Source organism: Vipera ursinii, assembly GCF_947247035.1.
Source record: "Vipera ursinii genome assembly, chromosome: 4".
NCBI classification, from domain to species: domain Eukaryota; kingdom Metazoa; phylum Chordata; class Lepidosauria; order Squamata; family Viperidae; genus Vipera; species Vipera ursinii.
In genome coordinates this window covers 54,009,931-54,025,596 of record NC_139514.1, presented here as the reverse complement: position 1 = coordinate 54,025,596, position 15,666 = coordinate 54,009,931, and the positions used below count along the sequence as shown (strand labels likewise).

General features: G+C 38.0%; 1 protein-coding gene across 2 annotated transcripts in view; it reads left to right on the top strand.

Moving 5' to 3' along the window:
- Positions 1-15,666, top strand: part of BRWD1 (bromodomain and WD repeat domain containing 1) — an 82,303-nt gene that overhangs the window by 42,197 nt on the left and 24,440 nt on the right. The window contains exons 22-27 of one of the 2 annotated variants that reach the window (XM_083361422.1): positions 4,220-4,305; positions 5,049-5,238; positions 7,694-7,792; positions 12,097-12,204; positions 15,114-15,238; positions 15,325-15,407. In XM_083361422.1, coding sequence (XP_083217548.1) covers positions 4,220-4,305; positions 5,049-5,238; positions 7,694-7,792; positions 12,097-12,204; positions 15,114-15,238; positions 15,325-15,407 — 691 coding nt within the window. Of the gene's footprint in view, positions 1-4,219; positions 4,306-5,048; positions 5,239-7,690; positions 7,793-12,096; positions 12,205-15,113; positions 15,239-15,324; positions 15,408-15,666 lie in introns of both variants that reach the window. The other variant, XM_083361421.1, reaches the window with a different exon arrangement.

Here is a 15,666-nt window from a genome sequence, read left to right as displayed (position 1 = left end):
TGGATGTTCTGGACATTAAAAATGGTTTAGCCTCTTTAGTCTAGATAATAGAGCCTGTATATCTCTGGCAAGGTCATCTTCCTTACTCTCTTCACCTATACTAATGTTAATTATAGAGTTTTCTGGGCTAAAACTGAGGAATGATCAACATCGTTTGTGGCTAGTATTCTCTCTTGTACATCATTCTTGCTAAAATTGAAACAAATGGCAGTTGATGCAGCAGACTCTGGTCAAGGGGTCATCAGAACATTGGGGAAACTAAGAGAAGAACTTAGTCACTTTCCTGTTCTCCCTCCATGTAAAACGTGAACCTTCCCATCTATCCATAATTTTCTGAAACATCCCTAGATTCAGTATTCATTCTGCTTGAGAAATTATATACTGAGCCAATCTGCAGATATAATTTGTGTCCACCTATAAGGTGACAAGGTACCTCTAATTGGAGCGTCTTTGACTCTCTATTCCCTCTCTCCCTTCCTTTGTCTGTTTAGGTACATTTTTGTGGAAACATTGTATGCACCAAATGTGGTGTTATAGTAAGGATACAAAAACTTCAAATGACAGTCATACTTCCCTCATCTCCAGCTGAATGAAGGGAAGCCATGATTTTTTTTTGGTCCATGTTCCCTAACCCAATATGATTTTCTAAGGAACTGAGTTTCCTATTCCATAAGGTTGATATCTGTGTTGATTTGGTCCTTGCAGACTTTTATTAAGAGCATTTTCTTGAAACAGATTAGTTGACACCAGTCATTTCATTTCATTTCATTTATTCGATTTCTATACCGCCCTTCTCCCTAGGGACTCAGGGCGGTTCACAGGGCATATATAAATAGCTATACAAAAATTAAAAGAGAATTAAACCATGCCCAATTAAAATACAGCAATAATAAATAATAAAAACCAATTAAAAACCCATATTCCCCATCAGGCCAGACCAGCTAACTCAAACAAGTGGGCCTTCAACCCGCGACGGAAGGATCGGAGGTCCGATGCCATCCGGAGCTCAACCGGTAGTTGGTTCCATAATGCCGGAGCACCCACAGAGAAGGCCCTCCCCCTGGGGGCCACCAGTCGACATTCCCTGACCGGAGGCACCCTGAGGAGGCCCTCTCTGTGGGCACGCACAGGGCGGAGGGGAGTTGACGCCGGCAGCAGGTGGTCCTTGAGGTATCCTGGACCCATGCCATGTAAGGACTTAAAGATCATAACCAAGACCTTGAACCTCACCCGGAAGACAACTGGTAACCAATGCAGCTCACGGAGCAAAGGTGTAACATGGGAGTACCGGGAAACTCCCAAGACAACTCTCGCGGCCGCATTCTGTACCAGTTGGAGCCTCCGAGTGGTCTTCAAGGGAAGCCCCATGTAGAGAGCATTACAATAGTCTAGGCGAGAGGTCAAGAGCGCATGAGTGACCGTACACAGGGCATCCCGGTCCAGATAGGGCCACAACTGGCGCACCAGGCGAACCTGGGCGAAAGCCCCCCTAGCCACGGCCACTATATGGTCTTCCAGGGTAAGTCGTGAATCTAGGAGGACTCCCAAGTTGCGAGCCCTATCCACGGGGGGTAAGAGCTCACCCCCCATAGAAAGCGATGGAACATTTTGAATGTCCCGGGATGCCGGAATGTACAGCCACTCAGTCGCCATCATAGACAGCTGATCATCAGGCTCAAGTGAGTTACTACTAAACTGCCTCTGTAAATACAGCAGAAATCTTGAGCTGCAATTATCATGCCTTGTAATTTTGCCAAGATTATGACAAACCATTTCCTTGATGCCAGGATTTTTGTGAATTGTAATCTCTTAAGTAAACCTGAGAAATTTGGAGTGCAATGATCTGATGGGAATGTGAAGACTTGTGTCATCAGACAGGCGTATTAATGTCAGGAAATTGTTGGAAAGAACAGTTTCTGCTCTAAATGCCAGTATCTTAATTTTTAACATTGAAACTCTGATAAATTAGTTCAGTGCTTTGAAGTTCATAACAGCTCTCCACATCCTGTCTTTCTTTGGGACTATGAATAAGACACCAGTAAATATAACTTGTTAAATTTGCTCAAATGTTGAGTAAATGACAGATTTGATTAAATTGAATGGGGAGCAAAAGGTTTTCTCAACTCTAATCATCTTGATTACCATCAAACCCATTTGTTTATTATTTCAGTTTCTTGGACTACACATTCATGAATAACCTTCAATACTTTGAGGAACTGCAGTCAAATATCATGGCACATTTACTCTTACTTTTCCTTCCTTAAGAATCAAATCTCCAATAATCCAAAGAAGTAGAATTAGGAGAAAGTAAAAGCTGTTTGTAGTTTGAATACAGCAGCAAAAAGTCTCCTCTAAATATAGCTCCCTATTCATTAATACCAAGCTTTGTGTTTCCCAAAGAGCCCAGTCCCTGATGTCCATAATCTTGGTCTCTTTAGTCTTGTATCTGTCTAATGCATGAGTGATATCAATATCATCTTTAAGGGATCCTGCTGGTGTACCTAGGCCTACAATGGTGAGTGTAGAATGATTCTTGCAATCTTTTTTTAATAAGAGAAAAGGAACATATTCAAATAAATGCCATGTATTGTCCATTATAGGGCACTAGGGAAATAGGGTGCAACAGTCATAAGTGTGAAAAAGTCACTTTTTTCAGTGCCATTGTAACTTCAAACAGCCGTTAAAGGAATGTTTGTAAGTCAAGGACTATGTGTATCGCTTCTCAGTTCAGTGCAGTTGAAAGGATAGAAAAGCTCTTCCTCAGCAGAAGGCAGAGCTAAGGTTTCCTTGGATGGAAATACCTCCATGGGATAAGAAGTCTTTATCCTGTCTTCTGATTTGTAAAGTGGAGGTAACCCTTTGGGTCATCCTCAATGACCAGAAATAGAGTTTATGTTGTCTATACTTTTACTTCCAATCTTAAGAAAATTCTATTTAATTAGGAAACAATTCCTAACTCTAAGAACAGTTTGACTGTGAAATCAGTTATTTAAGGAGGAGGTTTGTTAGGTATATTCAGTGGAAGTTAATCCGAATACCTGTGTCAGAATCCATTTATATCATATTCATAAATGTATGTTTAAAGAAGAGGGACGCGGTGGCTCAGTGGGTTAGGACGCTGAGCTTGTCGATCAGAAGGTCGGCAGTTTGGCAGGTCGAATCCCGAGTGCCGCGTAGCAGAGCGAGCGCCTGTTACTCGTCCCAGCTTCTGCCAACCTAGCAGTTTGAAAGCACATAAAAATGCAAGTAGAAAAATAGGGACCACTCCGGTGGGAAGGTAACAGCGTTCCGTGCGCCTTTGGCATCTAGTCATGCTGGCCACATGACCACGGAGACGTCCTCGGACAAGCGCTGGCTCTTTGGCTTTGAAACGGAGATGAGCACCGGCCCCTAGAGTCGGAGACGACTAGCACGCATGTGCGGGGGAACCTTTACCTTTACCTTTATGTTTAAAAACGTTGTTCCTGGATTCTGCCATCTCCTGAGGAGGAGGAGGGAACGGATGTGTATTGAGCCGGTATTAGGCATTTCAAAGGAAAAGAGAAGCCTTTTGAACTGGGGAAACAAAAGGGGGGGTAGGGTAGGAGCATCAGGCTTGTGTCACAGAAGAGAGCAATAAACATAAAAGGTCCTAAGTTCCTTTTTCCCACGAGAGGGATGATACGAGGTAAATGATGGGGGTCTGACCAAATGGGGTTAAGGGGGGGTTGAACCGGGAACTCTTTATAAGGGTTTAGTTTGTAGTACAATATTAAGTCCTGTCTTGTATTCCTACAACCAAGCATGTCATAGTAAAGATTCTTTTTGGACTAGATTTGGCTCCAAGAGTTTTGTCTTCCTAAGACGTGGTTTGGGGTGGGTCCTGACAACCTGCCTTTGAAGGCCTAAAAGGTCACTTCCAATTTTTTCAGTGATTCTAACTTGGCCTAAGAATTATTTAAAAATGAATACTCTGTACATATACTCTTCAAAATATATATATAATAGAATATAGAAGATTTTTGTGTTGTGATGTTTTTAAAAGATTTCATGATATATGATTTTATGATACGATTGTACGTTTTTCAATAATACATGAGGTGTTCAGCATGGCAAGAGATGCTAGCAACATGATAAATCGTTCTATTTCATTAGTGAATGATAAATAGTGTGATAAATTAGCAGCATAATAAGGAATCTTTAAATTAGGATATAGTACTCAAACTATTTGTTAATCTAGGAACCAGAAGAAAGTGATGGATTGAGTTTGTCTTCCCACGAGGAAGAATGGAAGAGTGACAAAAAATCCAACAGTAATAGTTCCAGGTAAAATCACTGTCAGGTATAGATATGTCATATGCTTGAAACCTGGGAGTATTGCATTTTAATTTCTGTGGTGACCTTTTAAAATAGAATAATTGTGAATTTAGATACATGACATTTGTATCATCTTTATCACTACAAAAGATGCTGTGGTGTTGTTTGCATGACTTGCTACTGACGGCTGCTGTTGACGCAGACTTGCGTCTACTGAATGCTTTGCCTACAGCTCAGTAATCCTGTCCAGTTCTTTGGAATAATAGTCTGAAATAGTTGAAAGGTAGTAGTTCACTTGAGTGTGTGAGTATATGTGTGTGTGTGTGTGTATTTATTAACTTGCAACAACATTAATGAAATGTCTTATATAGCTCCAAATTGATTTGTTTCTGTAGTGCAATAATAGAAAATGCAAGGTGCAAGTTTTCAGTATGCTAAGTATGCCTAAAATCAACTGTGAAGTTGAGTTTAGAAAGTTTACTTGTAGAACTTTTTAACCTGTAGAAAGTTCAGTATTGTGACTTGCTCACTTCTAATTCCATATATGTAACAATACAGTTTACCGGTAGGACAATAGATTTTGTAACATCTTTTTGTTTAAAAATTCCCAGAATTTAGGCTTAGCCTAAACAATTTATCTTTGAATGGCAAACAACAGAATTCAAATTATTAGTCTAAATATAGAACATTTTAAAATACAATATAAATATTTTGGTATTTAACTTGTACTATATTATGTTGTTACCTCATAGTGATTCCTCAAGTCAGTATTCTGATTGGATTGCTGATGCAGGAATTAACCTACATCCTCCTGTGAGAAAGTCTCAACGTAAAATCTTTAGATATTGTAGTTCTTCTGAAGATGAAGCATCAATAGAAAAAATTTCTCCACCCAAAAGAAGGAGAAAAAGACGGAAAAAATATAAACCAAAAAAACATGAGGTATTGAATTTTATCTATTTTTGTCTACTTTTAGGAATACCAGGTAGTTCTCAATTTATGGCCATTTATTTAATTACAGTTCAAATAATAATATAATAATAATAAAGTTGGAAGGGACCTTGAGGGTCATTTAGCCCAACCCCCTGCTCAGGCAGGAAACCCTATACCATTTTGGACAAATGGCTGTCTAGTCTTTTCTTAAAAATTTCAAAGTTACAACAGCCTCAGAAAAAGTGATTTATGACCTACCTTGCAGTCACATGATCTCAATTCATACTCTTGGCAGCCTGCTCAGATTTTCAACCAATTGAGCAATCAGAGTTTGCAACCTTCCCAACCAGTTTTTGACAAAAAAGTCAATAGGGAACTATGTGATTCATTTAATAATCATGTTGGTTTGTTTAACAACCATGGAAAAATGGTAATAAAATCCAGTCCAGTCATGTGATGACTTGCTTTACAACTGCAGTGACTTATAAAGGAAATTTTGGTCCCAACTGTGGTTGTAAGTCAAGGACTACCTGTACAGATTTTGGGGATTTGACTTTTTTCAATATTTAGTCAACACTTAATTGTTCTTAGTTCAACTATTGAATAATTAAAAATATGCAGAAATAGTTTTTATTGTAACTAATCTATAGGTATTAATACAAGCAGTATACACCTGCAAATGAAATGTCTTAAAACTTAACTCAGGAAATTTAAATAACTGATAATTCTATAACATCTTCGTGTGTTCAAAATATTTCAGGTATATTATCTAATTTTTATAGCAACTACAAGTAGTCCTCATTACTGACTGCAGGCCTACCGTGTTTCCCTGAAAATTAAGCCCCAGTTTTATATATTTTTTCTTCCAAAAGGCACCAGGTCTTATTTTGGGGGGATTTCTTATCCACTTAACTTAGGACCACCGTAGCCAGGTCTCCCGGACCCCAACACCTGTTGTGCCACTGAGTTCTTCTGCGGCCGCATGCCATGTGGCACATCTCGCAGGTTTCGCCGCTCATGGCAGGGGGTCACGTGGCTCATTGCACCAGTGCCGTTGCTCGCAGCAAGAGGCCACGTGGCTTGTCACATCAATTGCGCCAGTGCTCCACTCACAGGAGGAGGCCACATGGTGTGTTGTGCCATGCTGCATGCGAGCAGCGGCACCAATGGCACCTGAGCCGCGAGTGGCAGTACCAGCGCAATGTACCACATGACATTTGGCCGCAAGCGGCCATAGAAAAACATGGGCAGCAGCGCAACAGGTGTCGGGGCGTAGGAGGCCTGACTGCAGCAGTCCTAAGGTAAACAGGTGGGGGCGTGTAGGGTAGCTCCACCCCTCCCCCACCCCTGCCCTAGCTTGATTTTTATATGTATGCCTTGCCCCCAAACTAGGACTTATTTTGGAGGCAGAGCTTATATTAGGCGCAAACGTAAAAATCAAGCTAGTACTTATTTTTGGGAAGCACGGTAGCAATCCCGTTGCTAAGCAGTCTGTTCATAAAGTAAACTGTCACATGACTAACCGACCTATGATATCAATTTTGGCTGTGTTCGTTAAGTGAATCACTCCTGGTTAAGCATGGCATCATGGGGCAATGACGTGCAACTTCCTGCCAGCTTCTCAAGTGATTTTGCAGTTGGCTGTGAAGTTTGCAAATGGTGATTCCTTGACTATGGAACACAACACCTATTGAAAATGAGTGCTAGTTGCCAAGCGCCCAAATCATGTGATGGCTGAAATTTCAAGAACTAGTTGTAAGTCTCCGTTTTAAGCATCATTGTGCCTTTGAATGATTGTTGAAAGGTCAGTGAGTGAGGATACTGAACATAAGAAATAATTATTAGTTTCAATATTACACATGGGGAGGCTATAGCTAAGAACCAGGTTCCCTAAAAATATGTAGGCGTCATAATAGTTAATGCAGAAGTGGCATTTCACCTATTCTGTTACACCAGCGTTCTAAATTTTGTACATTTTATTTATTTATTTATTTATTTATTTATTTTATGCATAGCACACAAGGGTATTGCTATATTTACCCTAGTGATGACCTTTGGCAGTTAAAATTTCAACTTGAATTCCTTTATATTTCTTTATATTAACTAACACGTTCTTATTAAAGGCTAGTATGTGTAAAAGGCAAATTTTGCATAAATTATATAAGTTAAATTTTAAGGAAAGATACAATGTGTAAAAATGTATCGTGTTATACATATTGTTAACTAAATTTGCACATATTCTTAAAATTTGTAGGTGCAATTAATACTATTGTGTTATCTTTTGTGTAGTAGAACATAATTTTCTTCAGATAGTCTAGATTAGACATAATTTTATTGAATTGATCATTGTAACCCTGGGAAAATAAACTTTTTTTGCTATAAATCTTTAAATCAATGGCTTGCATGCAATCATGATGTTATTTTGAGTAATTTTTTATAACAACAAATAAATGCTTCTCAGCAGTCAGCAGACCAAACATTGTCATCTGACTTTCAACCTCCTGACTGGATAACAAACATCAGACTCCGAAGATCTCCTTTTGTCCCACAAATGGGTGATGAGGTGAGAAAATTGTACTGTATATTTCTTTTAAAGTAGAATATTTAAACTTGGCTTTGTAATTTTAGTTTGTGCATAGGTGGCAAACTATACCATCTTAGTGTACTCTCATTACCTTATAGAATTTATGATGTTTTTAAAGCCACAAAATTTACAATCAAATTTAAAAATACAAAGCTGGGATTGGTTAATTTATAATGCAATCCTTTTAAAAATGTTATAATGAGCTGTTGGAATTAAAAATTAATGCTCAAATTGGAACATAAATGTCAAATGGATCAATTCTAAATAACACATGAAAACTTTTATATTTTGATCAAATCGGGCATTTCATTTATGAACTAAAACAGTGGCAAAATACTAATATATACTACAGATAGTGAATGTATTTTAACTATCAATTCAGTAGCATAACAACCAATTTTATGTATACATGTGGGGGAAGAAGCCATAAAACAAAAGAAAATTCAACAGTGGCATCACCCAAAAATTAAATAAAAATGAATGATGGAAATAAACATTAAAGTACTTTAAGTTTGAAAAATAACAAACACTGAAAGTTCATATTTTAAACTGAAATAATTTTAAAATTCTGACAGAGAATTCAGTATGTCATCTAGAAGCCCTGGTGGCACAGTAAGTAAAATGCTATATTGCAGGCTAATTCCGCCCTCAATCTGGAGTTCATTCCTTATGGGCTCAAGGTTGACTCAGCCTTCCATTCTTCTGAGGTCAGTAAAATGAGAACCCAGATTGTTGGGGCCAATATACTGACATTGTAAACTTCCTAGACCGTGCTGTAAAGCATTATGGGCTGGTATATAAATTTAAATGCTATTGCTATTAAAAGTGTTACTAAGTGTGTGCACAAAACAAGAAAAAAAGATTTGTTCTCAGGTCAGAACAAAATAGCTCCATTAGAAAGCTTGATTGGAAAGTTTCAAGCACCATTGTTTTAGTATGGGAAGGAATAAATATTTGAAAGAGTTTCTTGCTGTATAGTTTTTGTCTTAGGGTCAGAAAAGCAAGTGGAGTGTTTAGTATTAACTATGTTGAGTATTAACCTACAACACAATGTACAAATTGCTGAGACAATTTTTAATTATTTTCTTTTTAAAAAAGCGAACAATGAAATCAACTGTGAAACATCCATTACTTATGGAAGCATTTAATTAAAAAACTGAATCTAAAATATTAGTGGATTCATGTCTGGGTAGTACATAAATATAATACTAGCATAATAATAATATAATAAGAGCCAATTTGGTGTAGTGGTTAAGGTGTTGCTTAGAAACTAAGTTCTAGGCCTCCCTTAAGAACAAAAGCCAACTGAATGATTTTGGCCTAGTCACTCTCTGTCAGTCCAACCCGGCGGGATATAAATGGGATTAAAATAAATAAATAAATAAATAAATAAATAAATAAATAAATAAATAAATAAATAAATAAATAAAATAATGGAAGTGAAAGTGTATGATTGGAAGAGATACAAAGTATCTTTTCCTGTCACCCTGCTATTTGGACAGCAGGTTATCAAAAGCAATTAAGAGTTCTTGAGATGAGAGCATCTGACAGGAGCTCAGAATTATGTTATCTAAGTGTTTCATATATATATACACACACATACATACATACATACATAATGTTATTAAATATTTTTAAGAAGGAAGATAAAAGCAAATACAAAATAATATAAAGAAAAAAATCAAAGAGAAAGCTTAATGTGCCAGGAATTTGCATGTTTGAGATGTGTTGCTGAAGTAATTCCATTGTAAACCAGTAATTATTATTTGGAAGTGATTTCAATGAGAGATGGAATTTGAAAAGAGGGATGACTGTCTGTGCTACCAAGACATAGATTTCCTAGGGTCCTTGCTCCTATCCCCAGTTATGAGAATCCCACATTGTCTTAATCTATTCAACAGGAGACATCTAAACCTTCTTGTCAAAGATGAGTCAATTTAAGCACCACTCTTAAGAAAAAAAATAGTTTAAAAATGTGAAAGTAGCTGGAATGGAAATATCTTTTTACCTTGAAGACATTTTTAACAAGAAGCTTCATTTTCTTGCACATATATATATATAATATATATATATTCAGCCTCTAAACAACAATAGATGATTATGTGGAAAAGGGGAGAGAAATAATAAGGGAAAGCAACAGTCCACACTTAGTTATATTACTGCATCCAGTTTTGTAAAAAAAAGATGTTGAGACTCTAGAAAGAGTGCATAGAAGAGCAACAAAAATGATCAGGGGATTGGAGGCTAAGACATAAAAAGACATAAAAATTCTAGATTCCTGGAATTGGGTATGCCTAGTTTAATGAAAAGAAGGCAATATCTCAGGGGCTGCCACAAAGAAGAGGGAGTCAAGCTATTCTCCAAAACACCTGAAGGCAGGACAAGAAGCAATGGATGGAAACTAATCAAAGAGTGAAGCAACCTAGAACTAAGAAACTTTCTGACATTTAGAACAATTAATCAGTGGAACAACCTGCCTCCAGAAGTTGTGAATGCTCCAACACTGGAAGTTTTTAAGAAGAGACTGAAGTGGTATAGGGTTTCCTTCTTGAGGAGGTGGTTGGACTAGAACAGGGGTCGGCAACCTAAAAAAGAAAAAGAGCCACTGGGAACCGGTTCCATCACAAATTAAAAAAAGAGGGAGCCGCGTGCGTGTGTCCATGCACGCGCATGCGCAAAAAGGTTTTTTGCGCATGCGTGGATGCACGCGGCTGCCATTTTTTTAAAAAATGAGATGGAACCGGTTCCCGGTTGCCCGACGGCGACGGCCCGTCTGCAAAGCTGCCGCTTTCGGCAGCTTTGCAGACGGGCCGTGGCAGCTTCCTCAAAGAGCGGCGCCCCTGCCCATTCCGAGAGGTGCGCGCGCACCTCTCCGAACGACCGGAGGTGCGCGCGTACCTCCGCGCGAATGGGCAGCGGTGCCGCTCTTTGAGGAAGCTGCCGCGGCCCGTCTCAGCTTCCTCAAAAAGAGAGGCGCCCCTGCCCATTCCGAGAGGTGCGCGCGCACCTCTCCGAACGACCGGAGTTGCGCGCGCACCTCCCCAAACCTTTGGGGAGGTGCGCGTGTACCTCCGTGCGAAGGGGCAGCGGCGCCGCTCTTTGAGGAAGCTGCCGAAAAGCAGCTGGGAGCCGCAAGAGACGGCTCAAAGAGCCGCATGCGGCTCCGGAGCCGCAGGTTGCCGACCTGTGGACTAGAAGATCTCCAAGGTCCCTTCCAACTCTATTATTATTATTATTATTATTATTATTATTATTATTATTATTATCATCATCATCATCATCATCATGATGTTTGGGAAGGAAAATTGTAAGGCTTGTGCTGTGATTGCACAAATTTTTAAGAAATCTCCCTGCTTTTCTTATTTTTATTTATGGGCTACTCCATAGTTGTATTGGTTAAAGTTTTGCCATGGAAGGAATGAGAAGCTACTTAGATAGGATGCAGAACTGAGTCAATGCTTGTCTGGGCCATAGGGGAACTTCATCTTATTTGTGGGTGTCTTCAAAGCAAATGAGAAATAAACATCATGGTAGATATCCAGGGTTTCTGTCACAATTCATTCTACGGTGGGTGGCATGCATATTCTCTGCTTTCTGCTTTCTGAAGCAAGATTGCGACATGGATTACATTAAATATTTTGACTCAGTGCTACAAATTGAATATCATTTCCATTGCAAAAACAGCATTTTGGAGAAGAAAGCTATTGCATGATCTTTCTCAGTAGAGTCAGCCACTTTTCCCGTAGAATGGGTTTCTGCACGTTCCATCTCACATCACGCTAAGAATTAAACATTTAAATTTATTACAAAAATTCATTCTCCTCTGTTGTGACACAGTGATCCCAACCCCATCACTAATCTTTGATTGCCAAGAACCTTAAAAAGAAGCATTTACTTGGGTTTGTGATAGGCCCTGTTAAGGGATTCCTCTGTTTTTTTTTCTTTGTTGTAATAGATTTATCTGGTTGAAATTCAAAAGCTAAAACTACAGACAAGGCCATGTAATAACTGTCCCTAGACCAGGGGTAGGCAACCTTGGCTTTTTTATGACTCGTGGACTTCAACTCCCAGAATTGGAGTTGAAGTCCACGAGTCATAAAAGAGCCAAGGTTGCCTACCCCTGCCCTAGACAAAAATGGAAAAATTATCTATTGCAGGATGCCCATCTCACATCAGATAAAAAGGGTTAGGATTGCAGTTATTCAGAATTCATCCTAATATTTCACTTAAACGAAATATACGGTTGTCTTTCATTCTTTGACTTACATTCTTCTTTACATTAGGCAATTTATTTTCGACAAGGCCATGAAGCTTATATTGAAGCAGTAAGAAAGAACAATATTTATGAATTGAATCCTCAGAAAGAACCTTGGAGGAAAATGGTGCTTAGGGTAAGCTTAGTACTGGTTGTTTCTATCAAATACTTATTTTTTAACACATTTCTTTAATAGCAGTATAGAAGAATAAAGCAAGGGAATACAAGTTAAAAAATAAGAGTAAATGATCGAAACAGAACAAACCAGACAGAAAAAAGTGAAATCCAATAATTATGCCTTTGTGAAAATTACTATGGGTAATCCTTGACTTATGACAGGTCACTAAGCAATGGTTTAAAGTTAAGACAAACCTCCCAGAGATAAGATAAGACCCAGTCCCAAAGTTATATCTTGTTGTAGCAACTCTGTGGGTTCTGTAAAGATCTGCAGCATGCTCCCCGCCTGTTTTCCCTCCATCCTGCTACATTGGTTCCCCATACACACTGGGCCTGCTTGGTCAGCTCACCCAATTCCACACGCTTCTCCCTCCCGCCATCACCAATCACTCACTTACCTTTCAAAGATCTTGAGAGTACAGAAATTGGGGTATGGAAGGAGGATAGGGCATTCCGTTGCTGGACCACATGGCAGAATTCCACAAGCAGCCATCTTTCCCTGAGATGCCAGCAAAGGTCTTGATTTTCCTTTATTTGTTAATCACTACCTTCCTTCTTCCAGCATTAGTAGTGTATTGCTACATAGGAATGTTAACCTGCATGTTTAGTGAGCTTACAGTTGGCAGGGAATAAATTAAGGAGGTATATAGCTTTGATCTGCATTTAGGAGAATAAAGAGGTGGCTATAATAATAAACGTAGAACATGCAAGTGCTGAATCTGATTTGACTTTAAATCTCTGCCTGTAGTCCTTTTAATTCAAGTATCAACAATAGAAGCTAGAAAGATCAGATGCATAAGGACAATTCCATGACAACAAAGATCAGAATAGTTACTGTAAATAGTTGTCTTTTCATTAGTAATAGCTTGCTATGAAACCTGGACATCGAGAAAGAGCAAGAGAAAAAAAGATAAAAACATTTGAAGTACAGAATTGAAAAGAGTTATGAAGAGTACCATAAATTGAGATAAAACCAGTCAATGAGTCCTGGACCAAATAAAAACTAATTGTCCTGCTCTGCACATGTGATAAAAGTAGAAGATGGATTAGAAAAACAAGGTTGAAGAAAAAGAAAGTACAGGTAGTCCATGACTTATAATAGTTCATAACTTCATTTGAAGTTACAACAGTACTGAAGAAAGTGACTTATGACCTTTTTTTACATTTACCATTGCAGCATCCCCATGTCACGATTAACAACTGGTTCCATATTTATGACGATTGCAGTGTCCTGGGTCATGTGATCCCCTTTTGTGACCTTCTGACCAATGAGGAATGAGGAAGCCAGATTCACTTAAGAGTTGTGTTACTAATTAACAACTGCAGTGATTCACTTAACAATTTTTTTTAATCCCGTTTATATCCCGCCCTTCTCCGAAGACTCGGGGCGGCTTACAATCTAAAGCACAAATCAATGTGCTTAGCAAATAGGGCAAAATTCATTTAACAAATTTCTCACTTAGCAACATAAATTCTGAGCTCAATTGTGTCATAAGTAAAGGACTACCTGTACAGGAAGACAACAAATAAAGTGGATACAAGAGATCAAAGTGATTACTGAAATGTTTTTGGAGTTGTTATTACCAAGAAGTTGGGATGGTTTTCATTTATCCAGAGTCACCAAAAGTTGATCCATACCAATTTTACTCTCATTCCATGTTGCTTTTTTTAAGTTTGTAGATTTCTCAAGTATGACTTAAAAAGCAATAAATTAGCTTTTTTCAAAAACATGTTTTCTTTAAATGGTTTTCACATTGCGTGTCAGAATTTTTTTACTTTGTTTAAAAAACATAACATTTTAGTCTACTTTTATTTTTCCATTTATCCCTCTTATAAACTATTACTATTATTACTATTTATTTCTTAAACTATAATTAATTTTAAATAATCGAATAAAACATGGATGGGGTTTCTTTTTTGTCCTAAAACCCAACATTTACTTCCCACTCTGAATCCCACATTCGTCATACTGATAAAAGTGAGCGTGCATGTGTTAGTATGTAACATGATGCCACCATTAGTCTGCACATGGAAGAATTAATTATATTTCTGAAGTTTTGATAACCTGCCCCAGTTTGAAGATTCTTAGAGGAATAAAACAAATTCATACAAATACAGTAAAATAATCAGCTACTGTTGAAAATCTTGATAAAAAAAACCAAGTCAAATTAACCTGGCAAAGAGTAGCTAGGATCCTACAGTAGTGATTTTAGCAAGTCGTTGCTGCATTGAAAAAACACTATATCTTCCGTGCAAGTGTGTGTTAGATTCTACCACCTTAGCAATTGTCTAATATCTCCACAAATTGCATTCCATTATTTTTCATTTGCACATTTCCCCTGCTAGAAGTTCTGGCTTTCCTGAATAAAGTTCCACAATAGAATAGAAAACACAAGGCAGTTTGGGCTGCTTTCCAAGCTGGGGATCTAGCTGGAGTAATGCATGTAGTGGTTGCCCAACTCCAGTATGTACTATATATGTAACACCCCGGAGTCATTCAAGATTCAAGACTTAAAAGAGAAACAACCTGTCTGATTAACATGGATATGTCTAGTCACTTGTCAATGCTGGTGAATGCTATATATTAGCGCACAATTCATTCTTTGCACAGTGTCCTAATATTGTGCAGTATTTTGTTGCTCATTTTTGCCTAATTTATCCTATCGTTTACATGCTTTCACATAGAACATATGGCACTCAAATGTTGCTAAACTACAAATAGCATTTTTCAGAGTTTCCTCCTCAGGCACACCGAGAGGAAGTTCAGTGTGATTTGGTCTGCCATAGGTTACCTATCATATAAAGAACTATAAATAATTTAGCTAATGGTTGTATTAATACTAACAAAAATGTTTGTGAATTTGTTAGGATCAAGAATTTGTAAAAATTGTTGGGATACATTATGAAGTTGGACCTCCTACACTATGCTGTCTTAAACTTACTCTCATGGATCATGTTACAGGACAGCTTCAAGACAAATCATTTTCTCTCAAGTTTGTATCTTTTTCCTTATGCTATTTTTTACGATTGTATCCACAGTCTGGTCATTGCGTATTTGACTAAAATTTAATCTTTCTAGATACCATGATATGCCAGATGTTATTGATTTCCTGGTGTTGCGTCAGTTCTTTGATGAAGCACGGCAAAGGAACTGGCAACCTTGTAAGTTAGGTTTTGCCCTACTATGGAAATAATTATCTTGAAAATCTTACTTAGTTATTTATAGCTTCATTGCATATTCATTTTAAAAATTAAACTGAAAGTTTCAGTCTAATCTGCCTTTAAATCTTTCTGGTAGCCAGACAAAGTTGTAGTGGGGATATTAAAACTGGATTGTTAACCAAATCAGACAACTGGAGGGATTTTTTTTTGTTTTTTTTTTTTGGGTGGGATACTCCCACTTTATAAAATGCAGGAAATA